At 42.3% G+C, this 12,229-nt stretch overlaps 1 protein-coding gene across 2 annotated transcripts in view; it reads right to left on the bottom strand.

The window, feature by feature from the left end:
- Positions 1-12,229, bottom strand: part of LOC129324317 (uncharacterized) — a 110,677-nt gene that overhangs the window by 16,801 nt on the left and 81,647 nt on the right. For both annotated transcript variants that reach the window (XR_008596525.1, XM_054971506.1), the window contains exons 20-25: positions 11,331-11,465; positions 8,687-8,836; positions 5,259-5,399; positions 3,327-3,440; positions 1,406-1,525; positions 622-695 (exon numbers count right to left, since the gene is read on the bottom strand). Coding sequence is in view for 1 of the 2 variants with exons in the window: in XM_054971506.1 (XP_054827481.1) it covers positions 622-695; positions 1,406-1,525; positions 3,327-3,440; positions 5,259-5,399; positions 8,687-8,836; positions 11,331-11,465 (734 nt within the window). In the remaining variant the exon portion in view is untranslated. The remainder of the gene's footprint in view (positions 1-621; positions 696-1,405; positions 1,526-3,326; positions 3,441-5,258; positions 5,400-8,686; positions 8,837-11,330; positions 11,466-12,229) is intronic.

The raw sequence follows: 12,229 nt of genomic DNA on the forward strand, positions 1-12,229 counted from the left end.
TGCCCTCACAAAAAAAGCCTGCAAGATTGTAAATGGTTTCTCTTAAATTAATATCTTTTCTGGGGTTCCACAGCCGACACAGGAGTACTTCATTATTTCTATTGCAAATTTTGCCCCAAGAACCCCAGTCTAGCCATCAACAGCCCCAAAATGACTGTGTAAACTAAAACCAGAAGTGCAAAACCAGTAGGCACTTGGCATCTATTGGAAGACTTACAAATGAATACCCATCTTCTTATTTTGTTTAAAGAAGCAACACCCATAAAAAAATAATGAAATGTCAAAAAAAAATTTGGAGAACTATTACCAAAAAAGGCCACTATAGAATTCTGAATTGTTAAGTTGTCAAAATAACATTTTGTCAACTATATATTAAGTCTATTGATTTTCAGATATGGTAACTTGTCAGACTATCTAAAGAATGCTATTTCCTAGCAACTATTAGAAAGTCAACAAAATGCACAAGAAGCCATGTATGGCTTCTGAAGAACAAGAAATCTTCTCTCTTCCTCAGTTTTTTGTTCATTTTGTTACACTTTTCCTTTGTAAACTTCCCCATAAACTGTGACAGCAACAAAACAAAACATTTCCAAACTCACATAAATGGGTATTTAATATTACCTGTAGTAGCAGATTCCAAGAGCTTGGAACAGTTGACAATCTTTTGGTTTACTTCGTGTAGCCTCTGTAAAGTCCTAAAAATAGAGCAATGTTTTGAAGCATCTGACACTTATTTCATAGGTACCATCCAAAAGGTACTTGTAATACAAGCATAGCTGCCCATATCCATAGCAACACAAGTATGAGTGTTGTACTTTTATTTATTTACAAAATTTATACTCCACTTTTCTGCCCTCATCAGAGTCACCAAGACAGATAACAGATTAAAATATACATGATAAAAAAAACATGCCTTAAAACTATAAACACCAAACCAAAATACATCATTAAGCTAAAATACACATACAAAGACATAAATACAACATTTAAAACATAGGACAGAAAGGAGGAATCATTGACTGAGGGAATGACTGATGAAACCAAGAAGTCTTTACCTGCCAGCAGACAATGGAAGGGGCCAGGTGAATCTCTATAGGGAGAGAGAGAGCTGCCAGTTCTTTGCAGGTACAAGGACAACTATTTACCAGTAACCTGAATAAGTGGCTGGTTTGAGGTTTAAATGTTTGCTAGGGTAATATTCTCTGATTCAGTGGCAAATGCCCAGTCCCTATCTAAAAATTACATCTGGAAATCCTGTGAACATTTCATCCTGTTTAAAGCATTTTGGATGAATTATCTTTCAAATCACTAAGCAGAATTACATTTTTAGTTCTTAGGATTTTTCTCAGTGTTAAAGAGAAATTTAGAATTTCTTATCTATTGAATTAGGCAAAAAGATCTATACCTCCAATGAATTAGCATACTGATCCAGTTCAACATAAATTAGTGCACGGTTAACCAACGCTTTCAAGACAATGTCCTTGTTTGGCTCAAGAAGAAGAGCAATACTATAATCTTTCAAGGCCTATAAAATAAAAATAAAAGTTGCACAGTAAGTACTGCAAAGTCCAAAATCATGCATGTATTTATGTGTGTGGGGAAGGGGCATTTCTCTTTAATATACTGGATGTGTATTCATACTGCAATCCTAAGGGCACTTTCCTGGAAGAAAGCCCATTGAATAGCATAAGGCTTATTTTTGAGTAGGCCAATTTAGGATTGCTCCCTAACACTGCAATCCTAAGAAAACTTTCTTGGGAGAAAGCTCCAAAGAATAGACTTCAGTAGGATTCTGAAAAGACATGCTTAGGATTGCACTATTAGTATATAAATGCAGAGGAGCATACCTCCAAAACTCCAAGGCTGGAAGCTGAAATGAAATTGACTGAGACTTTCCTTGGCTACAGAGTGAACACCTTCATAAAACACAATAATTGGGTACAATAACATCTTTGTGAAAGGCCCTAATGTGGAAAGTTTACCCCTAATAGAGCAACAAGTTATTTTTAAGCTGGTTTTTTTCCTATTTGGCAAGAAGCTAAGCAAGAACATGCATGAAGAAATTATTCCCAAACCAGGTAGTTCACTTGCCTTTCCTGGTAATTCACTGGGAAATGCAAATATTTTATGTATTTAAACAACGTAATGAACAGCAAATGGGGAAGGGACAAGGGAAGATGCAGAAAAGCAGTATGGGAATGCACACAAACAACCAGCTTTTTCTGCACTACTGGGAAAATATGAACTACAAATCAATCATCTGTTGAATGTTCAGCTATGCTGATCACAACTACAGACACCTTGCAAACCAAATGGTCTGGGTGGTCACGCAGCTCAGCTTTTAGAAGTGCCTTTCACTGACCAAAATCAAAAGGTCTCATGGGCACTTAATTTGGAATAGCCTTACTGCATGGCCCACCCAGTTTTAAAATATCCAGCTTTCTAACTAAATTAATTACTCTCGTCCATATTTATTAATATATCTATGGTGATGTCCAGGGCTCATTTGGAGCCGGAACGCACAGGAAAGGCGTTCCGGTAGGGCTAAAAAGAGGTCACGTGGGTTTTGGCCCCACCCACGTGATTTCTTTTCTTCCAAGTGCAAGCCAAATGGTGCTGGGCTTCAAAGAAACAGTAAGCTGCTTGGATTCCTTCTGCTCTGCTCTTTTACTTTCACTTGTGACGGGGGGGGGCGGGGGGGGAGGAGAGAGAGAGAAAATATGAGCGAATGCCAAGCTCCAAAGGAACAGTAAGCTGCTTTGATTCCTTCTGCTCTGCTTGTTTAGTTTCATTTGTGACTGGGGGGGCGGGGGGGCGGGGAGAGAGAGAGAGAGAGAAAATGAGTGAATGCTGAGTGGTGCTGAGCTCCAAAGGAACAGTAAGCTGCTTGGAATTCATGCTGCTTTATTTTCATTTGGGACTTGAGAGTGTGAGTGAGTGGGTGCAAGCAGGGCTGGCTCTCCAGAGGAGGGTAAGCTGCTTTGAGTTCATTCTGCTTTAAGAAAATACCTGGAGACTTTTGCAGAAAGGGGCCTGAGGGGTGGATGTTGCCTTCTGACACACTTCCAGTGATGTCAGGGGGTGTGGCATATGCTAATGAGTTATGCTAATGAGTTCTTGCAGTTCTTTTTCTAGGAAATGACCCCTGGTGATGTCTGATACATTTCCTTTTGATCTTTACTTCTAGGAGAACAAAGGTAAGGAGGTTCATACACCTAAGTTGTAGAGACAACATAATTAAAAATTAAAGCAGGATGCTAGTATTCATAAACTGTGTTCAAGCACTTGAGGAATTTTATTAATGCTATGAGGAAAATGAAACTTACATTTGTGTAGTCCTTCATTTGCTGGTAACAGACTCCCCTGTTATAATATGCCAAAGTACAAATATTGTCCAGTTCTATGGTTTTACTTAAATCTTCAATGGCATTTTTGTAAGTCTATAGAAAAATAGTGACATTAATGTTCTTTGAAACCATCAAATAATGTGAAATAAAAACATAATATCTCATGGCACACATGCTGGCAAAAATTAAGCTGGTCTTTATTGTCACTTGGAGTGTAGAGAGACTCCCCCCTCATTATAAAACTTGAGGTCATCCAGTGAAGATGATTAGTAGTAGATTCAAAACAGTCTTAAAAAAGTACTTCACATAAGACATAATTAAATCATGGAATATACTACCATTTAGATGTTGTGATGTCCATTTGCTGATTTTTAAAAAGGGTTAGATAAATTCATGAGGCATGTGTTTAATAATGGGTAGTAGTAATATGCTTCCAGTTAGTTATTAATACCTAAATTAAAACTTCATGTTCAAAAGTGATATTTCTCTGAGTGCCAGATGCTGGAGATGACCATCATCTTTATGCTCTTGTTGTATGTTTCCAGCTGACCAGCTCTTGTTAGAATCAAAGTGTTGGATTAAAAGATTGTTTAGCAATTTCTTCTTGACTTCTCTTTAATAAGCCAGAAAGAAATCAAACTTGATTTAATATCAGGCAGTATGTTTAGATTCTCAGAGCATTTTTTGAAAATTTCATAATGTTCAGTAGATCTTTTAAAATATAAAATATTCTACAACTGGATATGGTACTCCATTAAACTTTTTATTAGTACTTTGGCAAGCATTATTTATTTATTTTACACTAATTCTAGTTTGCCTTTCTCCCAGAGGGACACAAGATAGATTACAAAGCAATTAAACCTTTATAGGGGCTGCCCTGAGTGAGAGCCCACTCCTCCCCCAGGATCCAACTCATATCCTCTCTCTGCCCCTGGTTGATATGCTGCAGACCCAATCCCCCTCCCCCGGGGCTCTCTGCCCTGTCCTCCACTTCCCCTGCCGTCCATTGGGGCTGGCCCTGTAGGATGGTGCTGGCAGGGCTGTGCCAGCTGTTGGGTTAGCCACTTGCCCTGCCCTGGCCATGGATGGCCGTGGTGCTCCTGCAGGGATCTTGGGGGCTGTATCGCCCTGGGCGAGATGTTGCACCTGCAGGCCTTCCTGCAGTCCTGTCCAGGGAGCCGCTGGCCCACCCAAGGGCATTCCATGTGCTGCACTGGCCGCTGGCAAGGGATGCAACCGCTGGCAGGGAAGCCCCTCTGATGTAGCCGCAACAATCAGAGCCGTGCATGCGGGGTGGCCCTGCTGGTCCTCTCAGGCCTGTGGTGCAGTGACTCCACTCAACAGGCCCTGCCTACGCAGCAGGCCGCTCTGACCCCAGGCAGCTCTCACATCATGAGGCGGCCCAGTGGTGCTGCTCATCAGCTTCCTTCTGTGCCGTGGGTTGCTCTCCTCTGGCAGTGTCAGAGGAGGTAAGTCTGGGGTGAATAGGCCCTGCATCCCCAAACACGGTTGTACAGTTTTTATTTTAAGAACATAAGAACATCATAGAAGCCATGTTGGATCAGGCCAATGGCCCATCCAGTCCAACACTCTGTGTCACACAGTGGCCAAAACCCAGGTGTTCTCAGGAGGTCTGCCAGTGGGGAAGGGACACTAGAAGCCCTCCCACTGATTGCCCCCCCAAACACCAAATTTTCTTGCTCACCTTCATCACTTGCATTTGTTATGCATTATAATGGCATTTTCTTATGAAATTGTGTTCCTACAATCATGATCGCTTAAGGCAGGCTATTGTATTTATTTATAAACCAGCATATTTGAATTCTCTTTATCTATAAACAGCAGATACATGTATTAACCAGCCAGTGACAACAGTAGCTATGTCAAAAAGTGATATGTAGTGAAGTTTACCTTATTGAAAATTTTCAATGCTCCTCTATAGAGATGAGCCCTCACACTTCTAGGATGAATTTTGATGGCCTCATTACAATTCATTATTGCTTTAGAGTATCTTCCCTTACTTCCAAAGAAAGCAGCACGACTTAAATATGCCTTTAGAGAAAGAGAAAAACATTACAGAACAAATCTGGGTAGCTTGTTTGTGCATTGTATTGTAAAGTGCAACAGACATTTTCAAAATTCTGGCCTTCTCATAATGATCTGTTAATATGAGTAAAATCATTCATGATGCAACATGGCATTAAAATAGGAACTGTGCAGTCCTAGGCAGAGTTAAAACCTTCTACATTCATTGTAGTCAATGGGTTTAGAAGAACGTACCTTTGCTTACAACTGCACTATAAATGTCTTTCCACACAATCTATTTTAGAGTGCAGTAAAGGCAAATGATTATTTTCAAAATGTATATCCCACCTTTCTTCCCTCATCAGGGTGACCAAGGCAATTAACAAATTAAAATCATACACAGGGCTTTTTTCTGGGAAAAGAGGTGGTGGAACTCACTGGTACCATGCGCGTGCGTGTTCCCAGGACTGCGTGATGACATCACTTCCAGGAAGTGACATCATCGCGCAGGGCAGAGCCACCCCCAGAGGACATAAAAACAAAAGATAAGGAGACCAGGCTTAGCTCTAAAGAATTAGAAGCAAGCCAGCTGGATTTAAATGCCCCTTTCTGTGCCACTGCACAGCCGCACAGAAAGGGGCATTTAATCTCTGGCTTCAGCTGTCTGGTGGGGACTTCCTCACCAGGCACCTGAAGTGAGCTGTCTGGGTTTAATTGGTAGCAGAGAGGGAGAAAGACTGAAGGGATGGAGGGAAGAGACAAGAGGAGGGAGCATAATGGGGAAAAGAGACTGAATGGGCTAGGAGCAGGGAGGTAAAGAGATGGAGAATGGGTGGGGGGTTAAGAGGGAAAGAGTGAGAGAAGGTGGTGGAGAGGGGAAACAGGTGAAGAGGCAGAGAGAAGAGGGGTAGGAGACAAGGAAGGGTTAATGGGGGAAGGAGACTGAATGGATTTAGGAGAGGGAGGAAAAGAGATGGAGAATGGGTGGGTGGATTAAGAGGGGAAAAGTGAGAGGAGGTGGCAGAGAGGGGTAAGAGTGAAGGTGTGGAGAGAAGAGAGGAAGGGGACAAAGGAAGGTTAATGGGGGAAGAGACTGAATGGGCTGGGATGGGTGTGTGGGTTAAGAACTAAGAGTGACAGGAGGTAGACAGGGGGAAAGAGTAAAGGAGTGAAGAGATAAAGGGGTTTAAAGGAATTAAGAGACAGAATGGGTTCAGGGCAGGGAGGTACAGAGATGGAGAATGGGTGGGGGGTTAAGAGGGAAAGAGTGAGAGAAGGTGGTGGAGAGGGGGAACAGGTGAAGAGGTAGAGAGAAGAGGGGTAGGAGACAAGGAAGGGTTAATGGGGGAAGGAGACTGAATGGATTTAGGAGAGGGAGGAAAAGAGATGGAGAATGGGTGGGTGGGATTAAGAGGGGAAAAGTGAGAGGAGGTGGCAGAGAGGGGTAAGAGTGAAGGTGTGGAGAGAAGAGACGAAGGGGACAAAGGAAGGTTAATGGGGGGAAGAGACTGAATGGGCTGGGATGGGTGTGTGGGTTAAGAACTAAGAGTGACAGGAGGTAGACAGGGGAAAGAGTAAAGGAGTGAAGAGATAAAGGGGTTTAAAGGAATTAAGAGACAGAATGGGTTCAGGGCAGGGAGGTACAGAGATGGAGAATGAGTGGGTGGGTTAAGAAGGGAAGAGTGACAGGAAGCGAGGGGGAAAGAGAGGGGGAACGAGAGATGGAGTGGAGGAAAGAGAGAAGGGGTGTTAAAGGAGAAAAGAAATAGAATGGGTTGGGAGTGTCCCTCCTCCCAACCCTTTCTGTCGCTTTTCCCCTTTCCCTTTCTCTCCTTCCTCTACCCCTCCACTCTTTCCCCCTCTCCAACCCTCTTGTCACTCTTTCCTTCTTGATCAATCCACCCACCCTTTCTGATTCCTTACCTACTCTTTGCCTCCTTGCCCCAAATCCATTCTGTCTCTTTCCCCTATCACCCACCTTCACTTTTCCCTTCTTAATCCTTTCTCCATCTTTTTACCTCCTTGCTCCCGGTCCATTCTCTCATTCCCCCTTCAATCACTCCTCCTATTTTTAATCCACACACCTATTCTCCATCTCTTTTCCTCCCTCTCCTCAATCCATTCTGTCTTCTTCCCCCTTGTCTTTTCCCTCCACCCCTTAACTCTTTCTCCCTTTCCTCCACCTCCTGTCTTTCCCTCTTAACCCACCCATTCTCCGCCTCTTTTCCTCTCTGCTCCCAGCCCATTCAGTCTCTTTCCCCCATTATGCCTCCCCCCCTTCTCTCTTCTGCTGGCCAGGCAGTAGAAGCCAGTGGGCTGAGTTAAAATGCCCCTTTCTGTGCTGCTGCGCAGCAGCATGGAAAGCGGCATTTAAACCACTGCATCAGTTGTAGCAAAGGGAGGGATTTACACTGGAAGCATGTAGATGGGCCTAGACTGGAGTGACATGGTCCCTACAACTCACTCCAGTCAATCTCCTGGCTGCAGTATTCTTCTCCAACTGAAGTTTCCAAACACTTTTCAAGGGAAGCCTCATGTAGAGTACATTGCAGTAGTCTAGATGTAAGCACGGCATGTACTACAGTGGCCAGATCTTTCCTGTCCAGGAAAGGCCACAGCTGGCTAACCAATCAAAGCTGATTAAAGGCACTCCTGGCTACAGCTACTCCCTGCATTTCCAGCAGTAGGCCTAGGCAGTTTAGTTTATCATTGTTCTCCTTGTCCTTCAAAAATTAGGCTGACTTTCAACATACAGTGTTTTTAAGAAAGACTCAAATATACAGTCTAATGGGTGCAATGTGCTGATGGAGAAAGATGTAGACATGCCAGATGATCCAAATAGCTGTTTGGGTGGGTTGCATCTCTCCTTAGCAGCTAATATTGTTCAATGGGAAATGAATGCTTCTACTGATGTGAATGCTTAAACGTACATGCTAGGTTAAGAGAGAGAATAAAACTTTTCATGAATTTTCAGTCTTCCACTTGTACCACCCCCCTTATCCCACACCGGCTCAAAGTGCCAAGGGGGTGGCAATGTATGACTTACCATTCGTGGCTGTCGTATGGCTAAGTGTGTTGGGTTGGGGAAAGCAATGGTGAACTACCCTGTAAAACCTTCACTGCGAGACTCTGCGGATCTCTCACGACACGCTATAGGACAGAAAGGCCTGGAGGGGGATGATCTACGGAGTAGCCGAGGGTCGGACGCGACTGTGTGGCTTGGATCGGATCGGACTTGTACCACTTTATGCATAATATCAAGATTATTAAAATTCTGCTTCAATATTTGCAAAAACCCTAATTGTCAATATTACCTGGAAATGTCTTGGTGAAATAGCAAGCACTTTGTTGAAATCTAATATGCATTTTTCTTGCTGGAGTTGCATTCTGCACAGCCCTCTCTCATAAAATGCATCAGCATAACGTGGATACAACTTGACAGCAGTAGAAAAAGCATCGCAGGCCTAAAAGATGAGACAGTACATTTTGCTGAATATTAGCTTTTGGGAAATAGCTAGAACACTTCCTTTTCCATACTGTTTTTTATTTCTAACTTATTTTAAAATATAGTGAAACGTGGCATACCCAGGGGACACAGACATTGTAGGATAAATTGCTCGTATCTTTAATAACCATCCCAACATTTTCTTGTATGAAATTACAGAACTAATGACAAGGTGTAGAAAAGTAATGTTTATATGTTAGTTGCATCTCTTAAAAGTGCCTAATAAAACAGGTAATATGTAAAGATCTTTTCTTGGAGGAGTGGGAGAGAACAATAACTTTCAGTGCTTTACCAGATGAACTGCTTATGAAACAGCAAATACACAGCTACTACTAGCTTGTTGGAAGGGAGCAGTTCATATTTGCTGAGTGGGACATCCTCTTCAGGGTTGCCTGTATCTCTCCCCACCACCACCACCACCACCACCACCACCACCCCTGCACATTTTGTTTAAAGAGCAAGTATGTTCCCTCCTCACCCCAGCCAGAGAAACTCCCCACTACTACTGCTGATCTATCCTATAAAGGCTAACATATGGTTAATGAGCCATATGGATTTGATTGTTTGGATACAGTTGGCATTCAGTTCTAATTAAATCAATGGAGCAAATACATTTGTTGAGGGAATAATGCTGGTGCTATAAGTTAGATTTCAACAATCTTTTTATGGAAGAATTCACTCTCCAGAGATAGCTTTGCCTTTTTGTGGTGCTAGATGAAGTATTATCTGACATCTTCTTTTACTTATAAACAGTTATAAGATTAATACATCTACTATTGCAATAGAGACAAACATCGGATATCCATGCCTCAACAATACTTGAATTCCAAACTTGTCCAATTTTAAAATCCTAAACTTGCAGTTAGCTTATTTGTATTATTATTTGTGTAATCAGAATTTAAGCCCTGCAGGCAAAACAACTGGAAAATGTAAAATGATATCATGCAGCCCACTCCACTTCTACCCATCTGTTGAAGTGAGGAGAGGCTAAAACATGTTCCACAGCAGAGGCAGGCAAGCCTGAACATGTGCCAAATGTCAGACCATTTTGCTCAGCAAAGTAGCTACCTTGCTCCACCCCAAAAGCAGGTATGTTGAGCCAGGCTGGCCCAGAGCACAATTATTGGACTTTCTTTCAAGTTGGAGCACTGCCGTAATGAAGTGGGGACTCTTGTGATCCCACTGCCAGCAGCAGCCCTGCCCCAAAGGTTGGTGCTGCAAACAGAGGAGGTTGCCAACTGCATATGAGGTTCCACCACCTGTCTGAAGAGCAGAAGCCACTGCTGTTGCTGTCCCTTCCAGTGGAGTTGTTTCTGTTATCAGCTCAGTGGTTTTTAATGGGAAGTAGGCTACATACCTTTTCTTGGGGTTTTATTGTACTTTGTATGTTTTTAAAGTTGGAATTGTAAGCCATCTTGAGCCACAATAAAACCCACAATAATCTCTGTTCCGTTTGTTTGCCAGCACACCAATATCTTCAAAGGTAGATTTTGCATTTCATTTGCCACTCGGGCCAAAATGGTGGCCAACCCATGCTTTATAGTCTAGCAAAAGTCACAAGCACTCAGGAAACTGGAAGTAAAACAAGTCCCTGCTAGAAGCTGAGAATTTCTGCAGCTGAGCAGGCTAGCACCCAAAAAAGTATGCCACAATGGCCAGGAATATTTTGCATCACTGCAGTAAGTACAGCTTGTTTGGCTTGTTAGCACTCTATACATTATACAAAGGATAGCAAGTCAAAGGTGCTTAGAGGCAGCAGAATAAAGGAGCAGATGCCCAAAAGGAGGCCATAGCATCATTTCTTGACACGTTAACAAATTACCAAGGAGGCTGTGGAGTCAGTGACTTCTCCCATCCTTCTTCCTTTCCCAATTCTGAATTGTCAAGGACTAACCATCTCCTAGACCAGGAAATTCCAGACTCTGAGCCCAGGCAGGGGCTATCCTAAGAGTCAAACTATGAGCGACGCCATTTTAGAAGCATTTGTAGTTAAAATTGCCACAAGACCCCGATCCAGAGCACACATGTACCACAGTGCCCCCAGGAGCTCGTTTCTTCCTCCTGTACCTTTTCAGATGCAGAAACATCAAAACGTGCATGCTCTGGTTCAGGGGCTTGCAGCAATTTTACAAGGCCTATAAATGCTTCTAAAATGGCATTGGTGGCCCCAGGACCTAAGGCTGCTGTCAGCTGTAGTTTGGCTCTAAGAGGCACAGTAAAGTGCTGCTGCCCCTCAGGGACAGCTTTAGGGCAATATTCCCCCCACATTGCACCTACTAATATCCTTGATAGTTTTGCACATACTAATATTCTTGATAGATTGTTCCTACAGCAAAATCAATACACCTTTGGACAACAGTATTCCAATTTTGTACTCATTTCAGTTCAGTGATCAAACTTTTAATTTACAATGTTTAAAAAACCACAAAGCTAGAATTTTAAGAAATACATACCTCTATTAAAGACACATGTTCCATGTAGCACTGTCCCATAAAATAATACATTTCTGCAGCCTCAAATGTACACGGCACAGTTTTTCCAGTGCCCATCAGCAGCTTCAATGCCTGTTTAAAACTAGCCACAGCATCCTGTAATAAGAAGCAGCAATGTAGACATTAACTGACATTCTCAAGGTGGACTGCAAACATCTCTTGCCTATAAAGGCATGCAATTGTTTTAAATTTTTGTTTGGTTCCCAAAATGTCATTCATTTTTGCATTAACTCATCTTTGTTTTTGTTTTCCATTGATTTCAGTGGGAAACACATTTCCATCTGTAACATCTCATCCAACTGGAATGACTTTCTGAGGTGATTGTACACCTCACCCAAGGAATCTGCCAATATTTCAGAAGATAGACTGAAAGGCACACATTTATTGACAATTAAAATTCTTGGTTGCAGAGTGGACAGAGGAAAATATTTGACATTCCCAGAAGGCAAGCAACATTTTTAAGGTGCTTCCAATTAAGACAAATGGAATTCCTGAATCATAATCCCTCTTAAATAAAAGGCCTCAGTAGGTAAGGGGAAAGTGCTCAAAATTAGCCCCTATGCAAGACAGGATGAAAGGACTAAAAACAGGTTCATTTCTCTCTCCACCCACCCGCCCTGTCCCCCACCGCTTGCGTGAGCTTAAGTCATTTTAATTCATAGGGTAGAAGGTAAACTAAAGTAACACCACTTAAGAAAAATAGGCTTAAGACAATATAGCAGAAGCAGAAAAATTAAAACAAATACAAATGACTAGCATTAATTGCAGAAAGTTACAGAACTCCCCTGGAGAGGAAAACTCTGGAGGAAATGGTAGATACAGTATACTCCAATAAGCTCAAATACTGTGGTGATGATGAC

This window comes from Eublepharis macularius, chromosome 2 (genome assembly GCF_028583425.1).
Source record: "Eublepharis macularius isolate TG4126 chromosome 2, MPM_Emac_v1.0, whole genome shotgun sequence".
Classification (NCBI taxonomy): Eukaryota; Metazoa; Chordata; class Lepidosauria; order Squamata; family Eublepharidae; genus Eublepharis; species Eublepharis macularius.